The sequence below is a fragment of the Scyliorhinus canicula genome, chromosome 7 (genome assembly GCF_902713615.1).
Source record: "Scyliorhinus canicula chromosome 7, sScyCan1.1, whole genome shotgun sequence".
NCBI classification, from domain to species: domain Eukaryota; kingdom Metazoa; phylum Chordata; class Chondrichthyes; order Carcharhiniformes; family Scyliorhinidae; genus Scyliorhinus; species Scyliorhinus canicula.
The window spans coordinates 83,050,298-83,076,099 of NC_052152.1; the positions used below are offsets into that span (position 1 = coordinate 83,050,298).

Below are 25,802 nucleotides of genomic sequence, written 5' to 3' on the forward strand. Positions count from 1 at the left end.
GGATGTAAATGTGAGGTCATCCACTTTGGACCTAAAAAAGAACAGCATACAATATATATATATACTACTGAAACGTGAAAAACTAGAAACAGCAGAGATCCAAAGAGGTCCCAGTACCTAGATGATTATAAAGTGTCATGAATAGGTAAAGAAAGTAATCAAAAAGGCTCCTGAAATGCTGACATTTAGATCTGGAGGACTAGAATAGGAAGGAGTAGAAGAGATGTTTCAACTATTCAAGCAACTGGTTAGACCACAACTGGAGCTCTGTGAATAGTGTTGAGTATTTCATATGAGTATCCCTTTAAGAAAGGTTTTTGTCTTATCACATGCTTCAATGATGTCATTGTGTGGGTGAAGCATGGCTGTGGCTCTGAGAGATTTTGTTTGGTTTTGCTTTTACATTTGGCTGTTGTGGACTCATACAGAGAACAGAAGATTTTTTGGCCTGCCTCTTTATCTTCATTTTAAAAGCTGTTTCCAGGCTGCTTGGTAACTTAAAGAGTTAATTGCTTTCTGGAAGGAATTCAAATCTGCTGTTTGAAAAGGATTACAGAGTATCAATAACAAATCTTATACCAGTAAGAATGCCGTGCGCTGGGCTACGCCTTTGAAAAGGGGTTTCCGGTTTTACTTGGATTTTGTTACTGAATTGGAACAGTTACGAGGGAATTCATTTTGGGATTTACTTAGATTACTGCAGCTGTGTGGGGTGTTTATATTTGTAGGTGATAAAAATTCTGATTGTGTGTTGTACACATGTTAACTACATTCGCAGAATGAAGGTTCTTTTTCGATTAAAAGTACCTAAGAATTCTTTTGAATTGGCTCTTGTGCTCATCGTAGCCAAAATCAATAAACAGTTATCAGCCAGGTGAACTCCAGAATATACTTTGGAGTTTTCTAAACCCTGGCCCATAACAATATGAGCGTTATATTGGCCTTGGAGGAAGTGAAGTGTAGATGTACCAGAATTAATTATACCCAGGTCTGCATTTAAAGGGCGGTGGGTGGAGCAGAGGGTGGGGAGGCAGTGTCTGCTCCTGCCCACTGGGAAGCAAAGTTAGCTGAAAGCTGACTCTCTCCACGCCAGCCCATTTCACAGCCATAACACACTGGGGCGGGCTAAACTGCTTGAGAGTGAGGAGGTCCTGCCCTCAAAATCGGTCAGACAATCCAATTGACCGGCAGCTCCAGGCTTCCCATTAATTCCAAGATCTCAATAGATCCTGACAGCATACAGCCCAAGAAGAAGGCCCAATGAATCCCAGAATAAGATATGTCTGGTGTATTGGGTGGGTGGGCTTGTTCAGCTCATGAAGGAGGCCATGGGTGGAGGGGGGTGGAACTGGTGGTGGTTGTTGGTGGGTTCTGGAGACCAGGCAGTTAGGAAGAAAGTGAGGGTACTATTTTATAAGGGCTGCCCACTGATGCACAAAAGTAACCTCTGCCTTGTAAATGTTTTTTGACAGAAACAGCCTGCTCACTCCCACCCGACTGTCCACACCAACCACATTATGGCATGGCAGTGTATTATTGGGGTCAATTGTCTTGGTAACAGGCCCAATTGACCCTTGCTTATTTCATTAAATAGGATGGGTGGGCAGTCTGCCAATTCTGGCGCCCACCCATCTTCCATGTAATAAGGGTGAGCTCAAAGGAGAGGGGGAAGATGGTGGGGTGGGCACCTACCCTATATTACATGCTGCCCCCTGCCAAAAACACGTTCAGTTGGGGCAAGTAAAATTCAGCCCCTCAACTCCAAAGGTTATGTTAGAAGGAGAAATTACATAAGCTGCTTCACAGCTCCAGGGTCCCAGGTTTGATTCCTGACTTGGGTCGCTGTCTGTGCAGTCTGCATGTTCTTCTCGAGTCTGCGTGGGTTTCCTCAGGATGCTCCGGTTTCCTCCCACAGTCCAAAGATGTGCAGGTTAGGTGGATTGGCCATGCTAAATTGCCCTTATTGTCCAAAAGGTTGGGTGGGGTAACTGGGTTACAGCGATAAGGTTAGAGGCATGGGATTCAGTAGGGTGCTCTTTCCATAGGCAAGTGCAGACTCAATGGGCCAAATGGCCTCCTACTGCACTGTAAATTCTATGATTCTAGCAGTGTAGCCCATGAAATTTATAAGATTAAGAGTTGATTTTTAATTGAAGTTTTAAGAAGATTAAGGGAAACAGGAACAAAGACTGCTGGTTGAAGAATCTAGATCTAGTGCACAGTCTAAAAACCAAATTTAGACATGACACACAAAGTGTTGTAGAAGTTTGGATCTCTCTTGTGCAATGTACAATTGATGATGGATCAATTGTTAATTTTAAATCTGAGGTTAGGAGATTTTTTTAAACCAAAGGTATCAATGGATACGAGGCAATGACAGGTATATGTCATAGTTTAGCCATGATCACATTGAATAGCAGAATAGTCTCAAGGAGCTTAATGTCCCACTCCTATTCTTATAAAAATCAATTGGTGAAATGGCTATGCATTGGCTCTGTCACAAATATCAGTAACAAATATCAGTCCTAATATTTTACCCATTGCTGATTGTATTAAAAAAGTGAGTCAGGCAGACTGCCAGTGATATGAAGCGTAATTATATTATATTACAGAAGGCACAACAGCATCCACAGTTGTTTTGGCTGGAGCACGTTTATTGGCTAATTTGTGTGTCCTGTTTGTTGGAGTTGATGTACTTGCCAAGGGAACGTTTGTTGCTGAGAACATCAATTTTGAAACGTACGATTGAAGGAAAAATTGATGAGATTCAGCATATCCTGTTAATATCCATTTAAGAGAAAGCCTAGTTCTTGGCAATGTTTTTAGATAAATCGCACAATCAAATCTCTAAAAATCCTTGGGAATTATCTTTTAGAAAATAATGATAAAATGAAAAAATAGGATATACAGGCCATTTATTCTGCACAGTTCTACTGATTCATTGTACTGATGCTGTATTTTGCAGCTGGAACTCAATTTCCTTCCCAAAATATGCATTTATAATAACTAAACATATTTTTGATATTATTTTAGAAGGAAAGATACAGTGAAAGAAAGAGGTAACAAATAACTGGAAATATGATATTTATCTTAGATACAAGTCAAAATAAGTTTTTTTAGGCACAGTTTAAGGAATAGTATACAATATTCTGGAAGTTGTGTGCAGAGGTCTATATAAAAATACAGTAGTTGCTCAAATAAATTAGAGTGCTTACAATAGTATACAAGGTCCTCTCTGGCTTTTCAACTTTCAAAATTCTCATCTATATTGTTTATTTTTAAAGATACTTCATAAAATTCATTTGTAGGCATAAGAAAATGATAGATAAAATACTGCAGTTTTATTTTGACAATACAAATGGAACTTCCGCATAACATTAGAACTGCATTGTGTTCCAAATGCATTGTAATAATTATAAACATGAGTAATATAATTCTAGTTTGCATTAGGACACTACGTTTACAGAAGATGTTGCCGAATATTAGTAGATGGATACAAGCATGCAGCTTTACTAAAGTTACCACAGAACAATCATCAATTGACATACTTTATCTGAACCAAATCCAAATATGAGGTACAAGTTCCCAGCCTCAATACAGGAAACACAAAACACACTCAGGGTTAGATTCTTTCGAGCAGACAGATTGAAGTGAACAACTTGCAGTTGTGGTTTTTGTTTAATATTCATCATTGTAAGCCAAGCTTCTTTGTGATTGGCCTTAGATGATATGACGCTATCAGAGGTCTGCATTTCTGCTGTCCATATATGAACTGCCAAGGTACAGAAATTTCAGCCAAAACGTTTTTCCAGAGTTCCTTAAGTGTTGGTGCAGGATTGAAAGCAATTATCTTCGTTATAGCCAAAGTGGATAGTGCATTAATAGAACAGGTTAAATACCACACTTCAACTGAGAGAATAGGTGGTGAGCTCTACTTTAAATCTGTCAGTGGAATCAGTTCTGTTCTAGTAGTAGTCATCATAGTTCTTCGGGTTTAAGCAGTAGAGAACGGCTCCCCCAAATGAAAAGATGGTGGCTCCCCAGGCAATTCCATAACCCCAGTTGAACTCATGATATGTTCGCATGGTTGCTGTCTCCACAAACTTGATTGGATACAAAATGAGTCCACATACTTGGAGAACAACTGCAAAGAAATACATGTGGTTAAAACAAGTGCCATATGTTTCTTTGGCCACAAATATAAAGAATGGAACATTTTAATATTGGCTCTCTTGTCTTCAACCTACTGTCATATGAGAATACCTTTTCGAAATGGGTGTTTGTAAATGGGTGTGGCGATAAGTATCTGCAGTGAGAGTATCTTTAAGAAATGGGTGTTTATTACTGCAGTGATGTCATAGAGTGGGAGGAGCTGGGCTGTCTGTCAGCTTTTTACTTTTGCTTTAGGCTTTTTGCTGCAGGGTGGGTTTAGTTTCATTTTAGTTTTGGAGAAGCTGCAACCACAGCAGGATGTGTGTGAATCTCTGCAAGCTTATGAATGTCCATTTGCTGATTTCAATGTGGTAACTGTTCTCAGTAGTGAAGTTAAGCCTGATGTCTTTCTGTACAAAGGATTAATTTTGTCTTATGGATGTTAAAAGGAAAGTCTAAGGATTACTTAGTGTTATTCTTTGGGGGGTGTATCTGAAGTGATGGTTGGGAAGATGTTCACTGTATGTTTTAAAAAGGTTAACTTGAGTTCATAGAATAAACATTGTTTTGCTTTAAAAAATACTTTTCCATTTCTGCTGTACCATACCTGTAGAGTGGGCCGTGTGCTCACCATACCACAAACTATTAAAAGTTGTGGGTCAGGTGAACTCCATGATACACTTTGGGATTCTCTAAACTCTGGCCCATAACACTACATAATACCTTTTATTTATAACATTCAGCAACAAAGTGGAGAAATATTCCAGTATTGTGTATATATTACCATAAACCAGAAACATAAACCAGGGGCTGGTTTAGCACAGTGGACTAAACAGCTGGCTTGTAATGCAGAACAAGGCCAGCAGCACGGGTTCAATTCCCGCACAAGCCTCCCCGAACAGGCACCGAAATTTGGCGATTAGGGGCTTTTCACAGTAACTTAATTGAAGCCTACTTGTGACAATAAGCTATTATTATATTATTTAACACATTGCGCAGTTGTCACTGAAAATCATTAAAAGTGAAAATGTAACTTTACATTAAACCTAAAAATTAACGTTAGAATTTGAGATATCATTATTATATTGATTTGTCAAAAAAAATTTAACGTTTTACTTCAAGAGCCACCTTCTCTCTGTCCCACTTGTATATATTCTATTAAATAGAGCAGTTGGGTTGGGTCACTAAGTATAATAAATGCACATCAATTTCCATTGTTATTATTTCAGTTTTCCCTCACCATTCGAGTCAGTTGATAAACTTAATAGAAAGGGTCTAATTTTCCTAACTTCTCCCACTCATCCCAAGGCAGATACATATTTGAAGTTAGAAATTTACACAAAAAAACCCAAAGACATCTCTTCTGCATGTAAAGATTTGAATATATGAACATTATTGAGATGATTTCCATCTTCCAGTCTATTCTGTGAACTATATGACCACAGTCTCAGCCCTTCTTAAGAACTCTGCACAAGATGGAAGACGTTGCCAACACAAACATAACTTTTGTTTTGGTAACTATCTTCACCAGGTTCCATGAGGTTTTATATGCATTAACGTAGATGGAAGATCTCATACTGCTGCTATATATCTGCGCTTAACTGTCTCCTTGAAATCCTTATTCTTGTTTTCAATTCCCTCCATATCCTTCCCATCTTTATAATCTTCTCCAGCCCTAAAACTCTCTGGGACATCTGCATTCTTCCCTCTCTGACTTTTGAACATTCCTAATTTTAATCACTCCACGAAAGGTGCCTTCGGCTGCTAAGGCCTTAAGCCCTGGAATTCCTTCCCTAACCCTCTACACCTCTTTACTTTAGTTTCCTCCCTTAAGACACTCCTTAAAACCTGTCTTTCATCTCTCCGAGGTCACCTCTTATGTTTTGGTGTCAAATACTCCTGATAAACGCTTTGGGAACTTTTACAGTGTTAAAGGCACTTTATAAAACAGTCTGTTTTTGAAAATGCTTAAGTCAAGCTGAGATTTGGGAATATGACCCTTTAGCATGCATCAATTTGTCAACCTGGATGGTGAATCTAAAATAAACACAGAGAATGCTGGAAAAACTCAGCAGGTTTGGCAGCATCTGTAAAGAGAGGTGCAATGTTGATGTTTCTTCTTCGACTCTCCTTCGGAGCACTCTTTCAACTCTTCTTCTGAAGAAGAGTCATATCGGACTTGAAACATTAACTCGGAACGATTACTGTTGAAAGTTGCAAAGGGCCAGATTCAACCAAATGGGAACAAAGTCCCATAGAGAGCGCTTTTAACCATGTGTTTCCCGGCTCTCGCAATGCCGACAAACAATTGGCTATTCCCCGGCGCATGGTGGTTCCCATTGGGTGGATCGGCGCAATCCAGATCACAATTCACCCACACATGATGCAAAAAATGGTCCCTCACATGAGTTACGCCGAGGCTGAGTCCCCAGTTGTCTGATTTGCCTGACCCGGGACTCAGCTCTTCACTGCCAACAAGGGGAGCAGCATTTAAACAGTTCCTCAGCACTCACTCCCAGTCAAGCCAGGAGGATAGCAGCATAGAGACCTGGACAAGCTTCTGGATGCTGTGAAGGAGAGGTGGGGCATCCTGCACACAAAGGGATAGGGGACCCAGAGCATTGTGACAAATCCCACCTGGAAAGCAGTGGCAGCTGAAGTTAGTTCCAGCAGCATGACAAGGAGGACTGTTATCCATTGTAGGAAGAAGATGAATTACCTCCTTTGAGCTGCAAAGGTAAGTTACCGCCTCATGCCTCCTGGCATCAGTCCTGCCTGTCACCCCTGTATTCTGTACCGCCTCCCAAATCCACTCACAGACACCTCACTTCCTCCCAACAACTAACCTGCCAGTTTCTTCCGCAGAATCCCCCTGACATCATCATTACCCCTTTTTGTGTAGGCGTGAGCCCACACGTCACCTGCTATATATCCCCTGACGCAGCAGGCATGTGGTTCACAACGTCCTCTTTTTGTCCCTGCAGGAGAAGATAGTCCATAATAAGAGGGAGAGGGAGAAGACGAAAGGAATGTCCCCGAATTGTGAGTCCTCACCCCCTATGAGGAAAGGGTCCTAAAGAAGGTGCGGGTGGCCAAGGAATGAGCAGTGATCAACGGCAAAGTTGGCCTCCACCAGAGAAGTGAGGATCCACTGCAACTTTATCCAGATGACCTGAAGTGAGTTGTTGATTTCCCAGACCTTTGTCTTCCCCTCTCACTAAACTCTTGATTCTTGTCTTGCAGGCTCACAATCTGATGAGACCGGGCCTTCTGGAGTCGTGCCCCACCCTTGCCATCCAAGAGAACATCTCGGAGGAGCGAATAGAATAGTTCAGAATCCCTACAGTGCAGAAGGAGGCCATTCGGCCCATCAAGTCTGCACCGACCCTTGGGCCCACGCCTTTGCCCTATCCCAGTAACACTACCTAACCTTTTTGACACTAAGGGGTAAATGACATGGTGAGAGTGGAGGATCCTGATGGCTGGTCAAAATGTGCTAAGGTATTGCAGAAAAGATGGACAAGGTCCTATACTGTGATAACTGAGTAAGGAGAGGTTTTAAGGGGGAATAGACGAGCACTTCTAAAACTGAAACAACCTGTTGCTGAACAACAAGGTGAGGATGTATATGAACGTTTACATTCATCGAAACTGACACAAACAGTGAATGAGTTAAATGTCAATGTACAGAATGATGTTCAGAGCAAAGATACAATCACAGTAGATGTATCTACAGAAGTTCAGAACTATCACACAGATTGACCAGATTTACCAAAATTAAGAGGATCAACGAGAAACAGAAAGAACATAGAACATAGAACAGTACAGCACAGAACAGGCCCTTCGGCCCTCGATGTTGTGCCGAACAATGATCACCCTACTTAAACCCACGTAACCCGTATACCCATAACCCAACAATTCCCCCATTAACCTTACACTACGGGCAATTTAGCATGGCCAATCCACCTAACCCGCACATCTTTGGACTGTGGGAGGAAACCGGAGCACCCGGAGGAAACCCACGCACACACGGGGAGGACGTGCAGACTCCACACAGACAGTGACCCAGCCGGGAATCGAACCTGGGACCCTGGAGCTGTGAAGCATTGATGCTAACCACCATGCTACCGTGAGGCCCCCAAAGAAATGACAAAGAGTGCGCCAACTCAGTAATTATCTCTGTACAAGAACATAATAATCCTGAGATGCTGGTCACACTTGTTAATAAAGAGCACTCCCTCATGCCACTCTGCTTGCAGGGCGACATGTGTGCCATCGATGGCCCCTTGGACCTTGGGCATCCTGGCGATGATGGCGAATCTTGCAGCCCCGGCATCTTGGTGGGTCCAGTCCAGTTTGAAAGTGATGTAGTTGACATCACTGTAGTTGAGTATCCGTCACCTCCCAAATGCACCTTTGGGCTGACAATTGCAAGAGGCCGCACTGGTCCTTGCTCGAGCCTGGAATGAGCCAGTTGCATAGAATTTGAGGGCAGCCATCCTTCACAGCCACTGGGAGACCATCTCCTCCAAGGGGTGCCACATTTGAGATGATGTAGCACAGGTGCTGCACTGTTTCCCTGGTGAGTCACAGTCCTCTGCGGCACATGATGCCCATAAACTCATTGAAGGACCATCAAGTCCTGTACACCATAGCTTATCATCGGTGTACCTTCTGGTCTCCTCCTCAGCCTGATGGGCGGCTGCGTCTTGGGCCTGAATGGCAACCCCCTGTCACTGTTGTGCAGGCTCCAGCTTGTGTTGGTCCTGATGCAGTCAATGGTATCTGTCCATCTCGGCTGTGACTATTAGGACGCTAGATACCTCAACTGGCTCAATCCCAAAATTCATTTCTAATCTGGTAGGATGTGGAGAAGGAAGGAGACAGTCAGTAAGGTGATCCAACCTGGGGCCCTCAACTGCACCCCTGCCCCCACCCTACCCCAACCTACAGCCCCTTGTTCTCATGATCCTGGAAGCTGACCTCGGCCACCATGCAATCTACCTGACCCATGACCCTCAGCTCTTGCCATTGAATGATTCTTCCCCTGGCCCAGACTTGGAGAGTGATGCAGCTAAGAAGGGTAAGATATAATGATGATAGCCAAGTGGTTATAGTCGCGTGAATTGCTGGACTGTGAAAGGACACAAGACCTAACAGAGTCAACGAGGGGAGATACAACTATGTGCATTCGATACCCAGCCTTGGACAACCATAGACTTCATTGCTGTCATGCTATCGCATACAATGTTACCTGGACAACAAGAGCTTTACCTGTGCCTTTAAGCTCGATGGGGAGTTCAAGATTGCAACGCTTTACTGCCCTTAGTTTGACTGCCCCACCTTCTTTCTCTGATTGGCATCCAGCAAGCCATTTGTGCTGATAACCTTTGCTCTGCACACTCACTCCCGTCCAGATCAGGAGCCCCGAGACCCCAGGCCACTACCAGCAACATCAGAGAGATTGTGCCCAGCTCTCTGCAGCTCATTCGGATAGTCAACCTGTGGCCACGAAAGGGTGCTCAGTGGTGAAACCCCTTTAATGTATGAGTGTTTCCAGATGCCTCTATGGTGCTAATGAACCACAGTACAGGCACACTGTTCAGGCATCAAAGGTTACAGGATATCTAGTCTAGAAAAATGTATCTTAGACAAGGCACCTGCTCTTTCACGAGGCACTTCAGAGTTCATGGACCATCAAGTGCCAACACAACTAACAAGGCTAATCCCTCCTTTGAGATAGCATTCAGCTGCCAAACTAGAGGCTGCTCACAGTCAGTAGGGAGTGAAATGGATTTGAAACAAGCAAGTACAAAGAGGAAAATTGACTTTCAAGAGACAAGCTGCAGCATGTCTGACCAGTGAGAGTTTTGCAGGACAGACAGACTGCAGCTATGATTTGCCCTGTTTCGGGTGTTCACATGAAATGAAACTGGCCTCAAGGCTTCACATACCAAAAGCAGCACCAGTCGAATGACAACGCCCGACCTGGTCCCCTCGTGCCCCCAACCCCCAGCTCCCCTAAGGACAACCCCACAGCTACTATGCCCTTGTACTGCCTGAAGGTACTTGCCTCCTTGCTCTCCCTCCATGGCACCTGGTCCCACTTTTGGAGAGCAGTACTGAATGATGCCCATGTGACCTCCCGCTTTTTTGGGGGGGGGGGGGGGGGGGGGGGGGGTGACTACCGGGGGGGCCAGTGCATTCTACTTTAATCTCGCTAATGAGATTTAAATAATTGAAAATGAGGTGTGATCAGGTTCTCGTCCTTTCTGGGCAAGATCCTGATGATGCCAGCTGGAGCGGCTGGGAGAATGGGTTCTCCCACTATTCTCCCAATTTAGCAGGATTGGCGCCAGATGCAACATGGCCAGAAAAATTGCCCCCTGTCCCTTTCGCCACAGATGCTGCAGGGCCTAAAGAGTCTTTCCAGCATTCTCTGTTTTTACTTCCAGCATCCGCGGTATTTTGCTTTTCTTAGCTAGACGGTGAACCTGGCAGGCTACAAAACCACTGGACAGCATCATAGCTGAACCCAATTTAGTTGTCAACCAGCAATCAAATATGTAGCAAGTTATGAGATGCCAAAGATGAATGGAGACCCATGTGCAATTGACTCCTCCTTAAATCAAAAATGTCAAAGCCACTACTGCCCTGGTTGAGATTGGTTAAATCATGCAGACCAGTTTCTTAAACTGTGACCTTCTGCGTCAATGTAATTCACTGGTACACAAGATAATGAACATACATAAATTGGCATTATTAAATTGTAATTCAAAATTACTTTCTCCTGGTCGGAATGTATCAGAACTGAGAACAGAAAGTTGCACCAAGTGGGGCAAATAAGTCTCCATTAAATATTAAAACTGTTCAAATTTTGCTCTCCATGCATACAAATATACCCTTGATCTGAAAGTCAAGCACAGTGCATATTCTATGCGTATTGAGCAAATCACTTTGACAATTAAACTTCAAAACTCAACCACTGAATGTGCAGATGCGCATTCCTGTTGCAAAATTCAACAAAAACATTTAACAGGTTTCATATCTGATTGCCCAATTTATATCAAATGCAATCATACCATCTGAAATATTCCGAAGCAGGAAAATGGGATTTCAAATTCAAGAAATTAATTTTTCTCTTAATTCAGTACATTACAATAACTTGTGATACATAGTTAAATACACTTTACTTCCTTTCAGGCATTGTCCATTGTGGTGGATCAGCTTCCAAGCATCTGCACTTGTTCTGCACAACCAGCTTTGACTCTATAAATCAGTATTGTTGCCACAATGTGGATAGTTCTCGAACTTAACATTGTCTAATCATAAACCTTCCAACATAACGGTTATAAATTCTGCATCCTGGCCCTTGGTTTCATCCCATTCCTAAATTCCTTGTTCAAGTTGAATTGGACAATTCATAATCGCAATCTTTCATTTGACACCGAGTTGATCTGATAACTGTATACTTTCTCCAATACCAAGATTGCCAATTCCCACTTTTGCAACATTTCTCACCTCAACTAAAACCTTCATCTATGCCTTTGCTACTTTCAGAATCATCTTTGCTAACCATTTCCTGAAAGTTTTCCTGAGTTGTTTCTCCATTCTATCCTGCATTAACCTACATGTACCAACTTCTATTGGTTCCCAGCTCCCAAATTATTAAATTCAAAATTTGCACCATCATCGACAGGTCACTCCATGGCCTCACCTATCCCTACATGTGTAACCTTTTCTACCCATACATAGGGGCAGCACGGTAGCACAGTGGTTAGTACAGTTGCTTCACAGCTCCACGGTCCCAGGTACGATCCCCGGCTTGGTCACTGTCTGCACGTTCTCCCTGTGTCTGCGGGGAGTTCCTCCGGGTGTTCCGGTTTCTTCCCACAGTCCAATGATGTGCAGGTTAGGTGGGTGGCGACGATAAATTGCTCTTAGTGTCCAAAAAGATTAGGTGGGGTTGCTGGGTTATGGGGTTAGGGTGGAGGCCTGAGCTTAAGTGGGGTGCTCTTTCCTAAGGTGCCGGTGCAGACTCGATGGGCCGAATGGCCTCCTTCTGCACTGTACATTCTATGATTCTGTGATCTACAGTAGCAGTGTCCCTTCTTGTTTCTGACTACCTTTGCTCAATTGTTTTCCCTCTGCGTTATTTATATCAGTTGAATTTATTTAAGGGGCATCTTGACAAATACATGAATAGGAAGGAAATAGAGGGATACGGACCCAGGAAGTGTAGAAGATTTTAGTTTAGACGGGCAGCATGGTCGGCGCAGGCTTGGAGGGCCGAAGGGCCTGTTCCTGTGCTGTACTTTACTCAGGTGACCTGAGGAAGGAGCAGTGCTCCGAAAGCTCGTGTTTGAAACAAACCTGTTGGACTTTAACCTGGTGTTGTAAGACTTTTTACTGTTCTCACCCCAGTCCAACGCCGGCATCTCCACTTCATGTAATTTTCTTTGTTCTTTGTTTGAATATTCAGTTACCTTGGCCACACATTTTAGAACGTTTTCTCCAAACGAGACTGCTTTCCTAAGTCTGTGCATACTTTCAAAAATCTTTTCAAAGCCTCTCCAAACCAGTCTTTAGGAATCTTCATCGAACTTCACACTATTGCTTGGACGCATGATTTTGCTTCTGTGAAACACATGGAGATGACTTATTGCCTCAGAGGTACTATGTAAGTTATTAAGAAGAGCTTTCCAGGAACCTGTGTTGAAGACACATCGCAGCTTACATTCATAAAACACACATGGATGTTCTTTTGCCCACCAGTGTGAATGTGATTATATTTAATATCATTCTGAGCAAAATGGCAGAGGTCTAAATGTATTCAGAAATTAAATAACTTTCTTTCTGAGGTCATCTAACTTTCTTACCCTCCAATCTTTAGTTATTTTGGAGCTTAATTTAGACTTGTTAAGCACTGGAATTCAGGTGAGGTCCTGTAACATACTGGAAACCTGTAAGTAGGTGCAGCATGTCCATCAATAGCTTTTTCACTCAGCCACCTCATTATAATTTTACTTGTGGGTTAACCTGTCCATTCATCAACAGTGATGTGGAACCACATGATAACCATCTCAACGCCAGTGTTTAAAAGGATAATCGAAACATGTTAGTAGAAGGACTTGGAGTAGGTTGTCAGAGAACTGGAAGTGTGAGCAAAAGCTGTGATCTATTTCACTGATATCTCCCTGGATGTGCTGCTGGATGCTGTGAACAATCGGTGATATGGTTCCCCAGCAACAGGAGAAAGAAACTTGCTGCTGAGACACAAAATACACTGTGCGGAGTTGCAGAAGAGGTCAGCAGCATTTTCTGTACAGAACCATGTTTGATGTCCAAGCAAGTCAGTGAAGGTGAGCACGGCAACACATTCACCTATATCTTGATGTGTGCATCGCCACATCCTTTCACTCTGCCTTCTAAAGTTTACTCCATTGTATCACTCCTCACAAACCCACAACCACTACCATCTAAAAGGACAAGGGCAAAAGATACATGGGAACACCACCACCTGGAGGTTGCCCTCCAAGTGACTCATGTAAGGTATATTTGTGCAGCTGCTTCTAGCTCTGACTAAGGAGGGCGATGGGGGTGGCGGTTTAGATAACATTTAGGTTAGCAACAGTACTGTGAGTGGGCAGCTATGTAACCCGCCCAAGGCCATTGCGCGCGGAACAACCTTTATCAGTGTGTGTAACTTGAGGCTCGGCAGAATGCGCCTTCTCCAGCCATAACTCAGATGGCTGTACGTGTTACAATCCTAAGTAAAAAACTATCTACTTGATTGAAGCCTTACTGTGTCGACTCACTCATTGAACTGAGATTTAGCCTAACAAATTGGTGACCCCGACGTTGGGGGGGGGGAGTCGAACACAACTCCGTTTAAGATCGCAGAGACAATTAAAAGCCGGCTAAAAAGAAGGTACGGAGTCAAACCTGTTAAATCAAAACTCCAAAATTGAAATTTTAAATTGTGTAATAATTGTCTCAGTGATTGAAAAAGGAGACAAAAATAGAAGACGACCATAGCCGGACGTCAAACGCCTTGGGATTGTGACACGTAAGTGTTAAGTTAAACTTAAAAGTCCTTAAGGTGTAAGATTAATGTTATTACCTTCGACCAAATATTAGTGATAATATTTACTTAAAGTCTTTACTTAAAAAACTGTCAGATATCAGAAGTAGAGTGAGTCTTTACTTAAAAAACTGTCAGATCTCAGAAGTAGAGTGAGAAGGAAGTAGAGGGCATGTTATTACCTTCGACCAAATATTAGTGATAATATTTACTTAAAGTCTTTACTTAAAAAACTGTCAGATATCAGAAGTAGAGTGAGTCTTTACTTAAAAAACTGTCAGATCTCAGAAGTAGAGTGAGAAGGAAGTAGAGGGCATGTTATAACCTTCGACCAAATATTAGTGATAATATTTACTTAAAGTCTTTACTTAAAAAACTGTCAGATATCAGAAGTAGAGTGAGTCTTTACTTAAAAAACTGTCAGATCTCAGAAGTAGAGTGAGAAGGAAGTAGAGGGCATGTTATTACCTTCGACCAAATATTAGTGATAATATTTACTTAAAGTCTTTACTTAAAAAACTGTCAGATATCAGAAGTAGAGTGAGAAGGAAATAGAATTATTACCTTCGACCAAATATTAGTGATAATATTTACTCAAAGTCTTTACTTAAAAAACTGTCAGATCTCAGAAGTAGAGTGAGAAGGAAGTAGAGTCTTAGAATCGGAAAATTGTTTTGTTGCCTTAGACTGGTTATTAAGAACAGAGATCTGTCACGTGAAGGTCGGGCATTGAAAACAAAACAGTTTTGGATCTATTATCACCGGTTCATAAGAGACTTGAAATATAAATGTCCTTGAAATATAAATGTCCTTGAAATATAAATGTCCGGTAACATTAGCGCGCGAAAAGAGCATAAAAATTTAGAAGAAAAATGGCCACTGGGGGAAAACTAATGCATTAAAATTGGGTATAAAATTGACAGAGAAAGAAATAGTTAAAACAGCCAACGTCTTAAAAAAAAAGGACGGCACATATGGGAAAATAACCAAGTCATTAGGCTATCCGCCTTGAATCTGTATATTAATCCATGTGAGTTTAAGCTATATTCAGGCCTTTGTGTGAATATTTTCACCCGTAACATTTAGTCTAAGTCTGGAAGGATTTGCTGAGCTGGACGCCGCTCGAGCCGGTAGACAAGGCGAGTAGTCAAACCTTTGACCGCCTAAAATTAGAATCACTTGGCAAGGCGGACAGACGGTGAGGTAACATCCAATAAATCTAGTATCAAGGCCAAATGAGTAAAAAAGTCAGTTTAAAACATTTTTTTTGGTTTTTGAAGAGCAAAATACTCTGGTTAAAAAAAACAATGATCAAAGATGGGTGTGATTTCTGTGGAACAGAGAAAAATGGTGAGATACACAGAAGTAAAGATAAGACAAATAAAGTTAGAAGCACAAATGATAAATTCAATCTTCACACCATTTGGAAGACAGGCTGGTTAAAAGGAATTGAGCTCTAACTCCTTTAAACAAAGCAATCAAGTGGGTAAAGATAGTGTAAAGACCTCACAAAACTGCCAACAATTACGGCTAACTGTCCCGGAATGTCTCAAGGAGAGAAAAAAAATCAAATTAAGAGAAGTCCAAAAGATCAGAAAGGGGCTAAAACACTCAATTGGTTTTGTTCAGGAATATCTGAGAATGACTAACCCCTCCACTCCCAGAACGAAAAAATGGGGAGGAAGATCAGTGCAAGGTTACGGTTGGAAACTTAAGAATGGATACATGTCGAGAATAACTTCAGATCATTTCAAGCCGTCCAGATAAATTCAGCAGTAATTCAACTCATTTGAAATAAAAGAAAAATAAACATCCAGTAATGTCTCTTTCCAAAAACCGGTTAAATAACGAACATTGAAAATTGAAAGAAAGGATGGATAATGTCTAAGGTCACATAGTAGACGGAGATGGCACCATGCCAAGTTCTCCAACACTTTTGATTCTGTACAAAAATTTAACCATTTCAGCAAGCAGGTCATCTGCACAAAGAAATATACATCTCTAAGAAAAGCTAATGCCTCTAAAATTAATCAGTGGAAATTGACTTAAATGGAATGACACAGATAAAGTTTTCGAAGGAGAATGACAAATTTTGTTCTGTATTTTAATTTTGTTCCATTTTAGACAAAGAGAGACAGACAGAGTTACGTAGAGAGAGTTACGTAGAGAGAGAGAGAGAGACTGATAGAGACAGCGAAAGTTGAGAGAGCGAAAGAGAGCGAGTCAGGGAGAGACAGAGAAGGGCAGGGGTAGTTAGATAAAGAGAAAGAGCGACAAGAGTTCCAGAGACAGAGAGAGTGAGAGAGAGAGAGAGAGAGTTTTAGGCATTTAAACATTGTTCTGAACTATTCACTGTCTTTGTATTCAGACTTTGACTTCAGACCTTGACTTTTTACGAGCTGTGATTATTTGAAAGCTTCGGGTTGTCTGTGCATTGTCACTGAAGGGTAATTTTGATACACAGAGAATTTTGGTCAGGATGCGAGATCACGTGTGTAGGAATAGGAAAGTATTGGTTTTGTGGTGTTCAGCGGAGGTTGGGATGGTTGAAGTGCATGTGACAAATATGATCAAGCCGGTGTTTCATTAGTTCAGGGTTAAAACTTCCCTGACACAAAAAATCATCAGTAGGGTGAAACTAAACTGTCCCACAACGCAGATGTTTTAATTATGAGATTGCAGAATGACTTATAAACAACAGATGGGTAAATGAAATATGTCCATGAGTTTCAATAACATATTGTGTTCCCTGAAAAACTTGATAACGGGAATTTGGCAGCACTCCAACTTTTACTCCCAGCCATTTGAGTGAAAAATTTAAAAACAAGTTTCGAGATGCGAATGGCATCATTCCAATTTATGCACCCACTATACCCCCCTTTTTGTCTCTGCAAGACAGTCAACCCTTTCAACAAGCTTTTGTGTGTAATCCAGAAGATGTCTTGACACTCCCATGCTGGTTTGCCTGCGAGTTCTGGCCTTTTAAATTCTGATAAAGTAATGAACAGTCCACACAGCTGAAGATGCATTTTAATTGGAACTTACAAATCTTAAGTTTTGAATTATCACCCTCTTAACGACCCAGGACCCAAGACCAACCCGGAGTGGGTGCAAACATGGGAAGATAGGGAAATTGAAATGAGTCAATATATCAAAATGCTCGGTAACATGGTCACTTTAGTTTCGCAACAGGTGAACAACGCGGACGGTGACGGAGAAGAAGGACAGGAGAGTCCGATAAAAGAAGGGGACCTGGTGTGTATCAGAAAACCCGGAAAAATCCCGTGGGCTGAGGGCATTCGCCAACCGGGAGGAACTACCTCCTAGAAGAATACTTAGAAGCTGAAATGTGAAACTGGGGGGGGGGAAGGGAACGAAAGAAAAACGCGCGGGTTATAAGGGGCAAGGCAAAAATTGTATGTAATGTACACCGCCCCTGGGAAGGACTTGAGACTCCGGCGGGTCGAGCCAAGAGGATTGGGGGGTCCTCACCTTCCTGAGACCTCAGGACCCAACCAGGCGGTATAGAACGCTTGGCAAAAAGGGTTTTTATTTTTATTTTTGCGCGCGTTTCAAAACATAGGGGGCGCGGGAAGTAATTGTTGTCCTCATAAGAGGACAAAGGAGGGATTGTAAGGTATATTTGTGCAGCTGCTTCTAGCTCTGACTAAGGAGGGCGATGGGGGTGGCGGTTTAGATAACATTTAGGTTAGCAACAGTACTGTGAGTGGGCAGCTATGTAACCCGCCCAAGGCCATTGCGCGCGGAACAACCTTTATCAGTGTGTGTAACTTGAGGCTCGGCAGAATGCGCCTTCTCCAGCCATAACTCAGATGGCTGTACGTGTTACAATCCTAAGTAAAAAACTATCTACTTGATTGAAGCCTTACTGTGTCGACTCACTCATTGAACTGAGATTTAGCCTAACACTCACCATCCTGACTTGGAAATATATCACCGTTCCTTAACTGTTGCTGGGTCAAATTAATGTTGTCCGATACAGGCAGGGTTTCCATCACCAGATCGGCCTGTCCCTGTACTATTTCAGATATGTCTGTCTGCTCCTTATTGTCAGTTGCTCTGGAAAGTGCATCTGCAACCACTATGTATTTGCCCAGCAAATACACTAGATCAAAGTCGTACCTCTGTAGTTTCATAATTAGCCTCTGGATTCGAGGTGACATCTAACTTAGGTTCTTTCTAATAATGGACACGAGTGGTCTATGATCGGTAGCCACAGTGAACGTTGGCAGGCCGTAAGTGTAATTGTGGAATTTTTCAATTCCCACCACTAGTCCAAGACATTCTTTCTCGATTTGGGCACACCGTTTCTCGGTGTCTGTCATTGCCTTGAATGCGTACACTACCGGTTGCCATGTCTTGTCAGCGGTTTCTTGGAGCAAAACTGCTCCTAGCCCATTCTGGCTGGCATCAGTCAATCTCTGTGCGTTCTTTGCTGGGTCAAAGAACGATAAAACTGGTGTGGTGGTCAATGCATTTCTCAGGTTAGACCACTCTCTCTCATGACTGTCAGTCCATTCATTCCATGCCATATGGACGAGGCACATTGACGATGGCTTTTAGCTTCTCAGGGTCCGTCTGTACTCCTTGTGCTGACGATTTGTGTCCTAAAAAGGTGATCTCTTTGACCCCAAACTGACACATAACTTTGTTGAGCTTGAGCCCATACTGCTCAATCCTGTGCAGGACTTGTCGAAGTCTTTCATTATGCTCTGCCATGTTTGATGCCAAGATGATGGGCAGCACAGTAGCACAATGTTTGATGGGCAGCACAATAGCACAAGTGGCTAGCACTGTGGCTTCACAGCGCCAGGGTCCCAGGTTCGATTCCCCGCTGGGTCACTGTCTGTGCGGAGTCTGCGCGTTCTTCCCGTGTCTGCGTGCTCCGGTTTCCTCCCACAGTCCAAAGATGTGCAGGTTAGGTGGATTGCCCATGCTAAATTGCCCTTCATGTCCAAAAAAGGTTAGGAGGGGTTATTGGGTTACGGGGATGGGGTGGAAGTGAGGGCTTAAGTGGGTCGGTGCAGACTCGATGAGCCGAATGGCCTCCTTCTGCACTGTATGCTCCATGTTCTATGTTATGTTCTATGACTATGTCATTAATATAAATGCGAACTCCAGGAAGGCTTTCCATGATCTGTTCCATCGCTCTGTGGAAAATCTCCGATGCAGAGATGATATCAAATGGCATTCTTAAAAAACAGTACCACCCGAACGGTGAATTAAAGGTGAACAAACGTATGCTGTCCTTTCCCAATCTCAGCTGCCAGAATCTCCTGGAAGCATCATGTTTGCTAAACACTGACATTTTTCATCTCACAGGTAATCTCCTCTCTTTTGGGGATCTGGTAGTGTTCCCGTTAAATGTTTTGGCTCAGCTCCTTGGGATCTATGCAAATGCACAACTCTCCATTCCTCTTCTTCACGCATATCATCAAGCTAACCCAGTCAGTTGGTTCTTCCAACTTTCTCTATGACGCCTAACTTCTGCCTCTTATCAAGCTTGGTCTTGAGGCATTCTCGCAGTGGTGCAGGTACTCTTCTCGGCAGGTGAATTACTGGACGTGCATCATCCTTGAGTTGCATTTTGCATTGGAAAGGCAACATTCCAATTCCCTGCAATACTTGGGGAAATCTACTTATTATTTGCTCAATGGCGGCACTGTGTGATTGTTGCACCACGCTGTAGATCCGCTTCACCAGTTGTAACTGCTTGCAGGCATCTGCACCCAATAACGATGTTCTTAATGATTGAACTATAATGAACTTCATTGAATATTTCTTCCTCTTAACTTCCACCTGTAGATTACATGCACCTAGAGTTGTAATATTGTTCCCATTATAGTCACTCATGATGCAATCTGTGTTTTATTTTATTTTCAACTTCATCAAATCGGTTTTGTTAGTTATGTTTGCGCGTGCTCTGGTGTCTAACATTATTTTTATAATGGGCACGTTTATTTTGAATGGTGTAGTCCACTCATCCGCTGTTTACACCATCTGAATTTTTAGTGATCTTTGTCGTCCAGTATTTTCATTAAATGTATTCACAAAAATAGAACCTTCAAGGCCAATTTTTTCATGTTGCCCGCTCAAGGCTGCACTTTATATAATTGATGAATCGCTAGTTTTTGTAGCCTTGGCTCTTACATTCACACTTTTTGGTTGCTGTCTTATTTCATGGAACAGGCATTGCTGCGCATGATGATTTTTTCTGGCACATCTGGCACAAGTTTTACCGAATGCAGGGCATTTTCGCGGATTGCGCATTTTGCCACACCTCCGGCACAAAATGGCCTGCTCAAAAAAAAATTTTAAATGCCCACTGCTGGACAACATTTCTGATTTTGCAGTGACATGGCAAAGATGGCGTCGGTTGAGCCACTTTTTACCTGCCACTTTCTCAGATCTGGATCTCAGTGATCTGCTTTTGTACTATCTCACTGGCCTTGCAGATTTTCATGGCATCTTCTAATTTTAAACCGCTTTCCCTCAGCAATCGTGCGCATAATTTATCACATTGTAAACCATATACTATTTGGTCTTTAATCAAAGACTCATGGAGGTCTTCAAGGTTTCAGGATTGTGCTTTGAGAAGAAGATCCTTGACAAAACAGCCAAATGTTTTACCTGATTTTTGCAGTCTCATCCTGAATATGTAGCTCGAATGTTTTGTTTTTTGAGGATAGCAATAGTTATCGAATTGCTCGATTATCTTTAAGTAGCTCTTCTTGTCTTCCTCCAAAGCGAATGGAAAGGTATTGTACAAATCAATTGCTTGGGGACCGGCTACTGTCTTGAGGAGCGCTATTTTTCTTACGTCGAACGCTTCTTGGAGACCAAGAGCCTACACGTAAAAAGTGAACTGTGAAAAGTGTCGCTTGGAAGCACGCCAGTTCACGTCTACATTACCAGTCATGAGCAGTTGGTTGGGAATCTTCAATGTTTCCATCTCACTTCGATGATCCTGGTAGAATGCTGTTTTGCAGCCGATTTTCTCCGAATCTCCGATTGTTTTCTTGTGTCTTCTCGACGTACCTAACTTCCCTAACTGTTCGCTCTCAACATCCACTCCTAGGTACCATGTAATGTTCTTTGATTGGGCGGATGTTGAATCTTGATATTGTAGTGTGAACAAAGAACATGAGACTTTGTTTTATAAACAAAGTAATTTATTATGAACACTACACTAAATGAATTACTAAAATGTCTAAGATCGATACAGTTGGAAATAATGCTTTAACACTAACGTACACTAAGATACTATAGAATTACTCTAATATGCGATTGCTACAAACTCCTTACTGATACTTCTCCTGGAACACATGTTGTGTCCAGGTCATTTCTCTGCATACTCATGCCACCTGGCGGTCGGATGCTGGAACTACCACAGTTATACATAATTATTTACATACAGATGATAATGCAGATGACAATGTACTTATCATCACACCTCCCTAATAGCACAGTGGGTCTACCTACACCACATGGACTGCAGTGGTTCAAGAAGGCGGCTCACCACCTCCTTCTCAAGGGCAATTAGGAATGGGCAACAAATGCTGGCCTAGCCAGCGAAGCCCACATGCCGTAAAAAAATGAATTAAAAAAAAACAACCACTTACCTTGCAAGCATATTCACCTTTCTTTTTCTATGTACTTCCTCACATCACATCTATCTGTCCAGCATTCCGACTCATTCTTTATGCAATTATATGCCTCTCCCTCATAGTCACCATCACCGAATGTCTCTATCCATCTGATGAGTTCACAATTGTTCACAATTTACATAGATGATTTGGAGTTGGGGACCAAGGGCAATGTGTCCAAGTTTGCAGATGACACTAAGATGAGTGGTAAAGCGAAAAGTGCAGAGGATACTGGAAGTCTGCAGAGGGATTTGGATAGGTTAAGTGAATGGGCTCGGGTCTGGCAGATGGAATACAATGTTGACAAATGTGAGGTTATCCATTTTGGTAGGAATAACAGCAAACGGGATTATTATTTAAACAATAAAATATTAAAGCATGCCGCTGTTCAGAGAGACTTGGGTGTGCTAGAGCATGAGTCACAGAAGGTTGGTTTACAAGTGCAACAGGTGATTAAGAAGGCAAATGGAATTTTGTCCTTCATTGCTAGAGGGATGGAGTTTAAGACTAGGGAGGTTATGTTGCAATTGTATAAGGTGTTAGTGAGGCCACACCTGGAGTATTGTGTTCAGTTTTGGTCTCCTTACTTGAGAAAGGACGTACTGGCGCTGGAGGGTGTGCAGAGGAGATTCACTAGGTTAATCCCAGAGCTGAAGGGATTGGATTATGAGGAGAGGTTGAGTAGACTGGGACTGTACTCGTTGGAATTTAGAAGGATGAGGGGGGATCTTATAGAAACATTTAAAATTATGAAGGGAATAGATAGGATAGATGCGGGCATGTTGTTTCCACTGGCGGGTGAAAGCAGAACTAGGGGACATAGCCTCAAAATAAGGGGAAGTAGATTTAGGACTGAGTTTAGGAGGAACTTCTTCACCCAAAGGGTTGCGAATCTATGGAATTCCTTGCCCAGTGAAGCAGTTGAGGCTCCTTCATTACATGTTTTTAAGGTAAAGATAGATAGTTTTTTGAAGAATAAAGGGATTAAGGGTTATGGTGTTCGGGCCGGAAAGTGGAGCTGAGTCCACAAAAGATCAGCCATGATCTAATTGAATGGGGGAACAGGCTCGAGGGGCCAGATGGCCTACTCCTGCTCCTAGTTCTTATGTTCTTATGTTCTTATGAGCACATGTCATTGCACTCACTCGCATGTCTCTTGCTTCCCTTCTTACAGAAAAGAGCACAAAGCACCATGCTGAGAGAGGCTGAAAACTGGAGGGGTTTCTCCACAGATGGGGAAGTTCACAATTGCAAAGGCGAAGGTGCTGGAAATGGTGGTCTTACCATGTCCCTGGCTGTTGCAGATTAGGAATTCCTAGCCATCTGCTGCCACAAATAAAAAACCACCGACGTGTCATACGGCCTCAATCATGTTGACTTGGCTTCAGTAGCAAATGAAATATGATCATCTTGACAGTGATTATTTGCAAGATTCCCACATTGTCATAACTAATTCATGTCCTTTATGTCTCAAAGGGTCCACGCACATGCAGCAATGAGTCCTCAGAAGGATTGAGGCCATCTGAGAATGCACTTTCACAGGATTCATGCAGATCATGCACCAGCTTGGATATTCACACTTTCGTGGGGCCACTAAGATAGACAGTTGGGTTTTCACCTGGTGACTTACTTCATGTGAACAAGAGCAGATGATGGTGACAGGGACAGCAATGCATGCCAGTGGCACAGTCTCTCCAGGCTCTTCTCATCAATACACAAATGCTGTAACTCAGAACCATCATCGAAAAGGTGAATGATCGAGTTGCAGAAGACACTAATGAGCCTTCATAGTGGACTCACTACCATTGCAAAGATATTGGAAAGGTCCACTCCAAGCTCCACGGGACATACATCACAGGCAACTGAGGCAATGGCCGGGATTTTCCACTCCTGTTAAAGTCACTGGATTTTTTTGGCTGACTCACCACATCTGCTGCAACAGGGCTGGCGTATCCAACCAATGTCTTCTGCCAGGGATACAGGGGCCACTGCTATGGACTGTCAGACAATCAAATGAGTTCATGTGCCTCTTCAACATCATCATGCAGATTCTGGAATCCAACATAAATGGCATCCCCATGACGCGACCCCAGAACCCACACCAAAGCCCCAACTCACTTTAAGTATGTCCCTGGGCAGCCCCCCCCCCCCCCCCCCCCCCTCCCCAACCCGCGCAGGCACACCCCAGCCCGGTCACTGACAGTGCTATCTGGGCATCTTGGCAGTGCCTCGCAAGTTACTTTCAAAGTGCTGACAGTATCGGTCAGCAAAAGTAATGTGAACACCCTTTTTGTACTAGTGATTAAGTTGTTGTTAGTACTGAGTATATAGCGCATATTTTCCAGAGATTGCTTTGGCACTGCATTGGCCTGGATTTCGCTTGAGTTTTTGGAAGTCTAGGAAGCCTGCGGACTCCTGCTAAATTACATGTGTTAAAATATCACTTTAATGGAGCAATTAACGAATAGTAATTGCCAATCTTCCTGTCCTAAGGTGCTTAGACATACACTGTCAATTACATCAGTTTTAATTTCTCCATCTGCACCTAAATGCACACACTATTGAAGATTAAAATTCAGCTCTGTCTCTCTTCAATTTATTTGCTTCACCACTGAATTGACTTGTTCCCAAGTCTGCACCAATTCTGTGTGGAACGGTTATGGTACGAGTTAATGATGCATTTAAGGAGACAGCATACCATCATCTGGCTCCCCTCAACGTACTGCAGTAAGACTGTTAAACTTTTGTATGTGGAGTCAGAGACATGATGACTCTTCCAATTACTCAATGGTTTAGCATATTTGTAATCTGATGCATTACCTCATCCATCATTATAACTCGACTATTTGCCATTTTTTTGTGGAAAAGCTCATGCACATATTTTTGAAAGAATTTTTTGAATAAGCAATTCAAACAAACCATTAACCCTTATATTACCCATGGTGTAGAGATGCCGACTTTGAACTGGGGTGGGCAAAGTAAGAGTCTTGCAGCACCAGGTTAAAGTTCAACAGGTTTATTTGGAATCATTAACTTTTGGCGCGCATTTGATGAAGGAGCTGCGCTCTGAAAGCTAGCGATTCCAAACAAACCTGTTGGAATTTAACCTGGTGTTCGAAGACTTCTTACTATATCTTACATTACCAATATTGAAAATCTGAACAGATGTACAGATGTTCCAGGAAAGGTAGCAAAGTTAGTTAATGGGAGCAGGGGAGAGGATATATCTGCTGCTCATCAATTTAGGTTTTATTTTAAAGTAATGAGCTTAGGATATTTGTTCTTGTTTTGTTTGGGGTTGGGTGCAGAGAGGATAGGGGTCCTTTGTTTAATGGGCGTGGTTCTGCTGGGGGGCGGGATCATGCGGGGAGGGGTTGAGGGGTAGTCTGCTAATGGAGACTAACACTTTGGGCATGATCTACCAGCCATATTGTGCCCCTGTTCAGGCGAACGGGATCTTGTGAGACGTCATGATCTGGCTGCCGCCCATAGTGAGTGGTATCAGTATTTTTCAAATCTGCATATTAGAATAAATGCTAGTCTCACTCTAATATGCAGCTCACCTGATTTACCTGAGGCATTGGGATCTCACTCCTTCGCCTTGGAGACCTTAGATGAGTGCATTCAGTGCTGGTCCCTGCAAACGGGGACCAGGCAGAATGGCGCAGGGGGTGGGGGTGGGGGGTGGGGTGGTCCCAGGAGATCAGAAGCTCTGGGGGAACCAGGAGATGAGAGGCTCCTGGTTGGTTGGCCTCTGGGCAGGGTGGCACTCTTGCACTTCTGGTGCCACCTGGGAACCTTGGCACTGCCAGCCTCACACCCTGGCAGTATCTCCTGAGAACCAACATGGCACTGCCAAGGTTCTGATATGTAACTGCCAGGCTGTCAGGGTCACTGCC

General features: G+C 42.8%; 1 protein-coding gene and 1 long non-coding RNA gene across 2 annotated transcripts in view; one reads left to right on the forward strand and one right to left on the reverse strand.

Moving 5' to 3' along the window:
• Nucleotides 1-2,898: 2,898 nt before the first annotated feature.
• Nucleotides 2,899-25,802, reverse strand: part of tmem47 (transmembrane protein 47) — an 83,087-nt gene continuing 60,183 nt past the window's right edge. The window contains exon 3 of the mRNA XM_038802282.1: nt 2,899-4,144. Coding sequence (XP_038658210.1) covers nt 3,966-4,144 — 179 coding nt within the window. The 3' untranslated portion in view covers nt 2,899-3,965. The remainder of the gene's footprint in view (nt 4,145-25,802) is intronic.
• LOC119969080 lies at nt 13,705-18,119 on the forward strand. The gene is made up of 2 exons (XR_005461294.1): nt 13,705-14,221; nt 17,418-18,119. It is a non-coding gene; the product is annotated as an uncharacterized LOC119969080 (long non-coding RNA).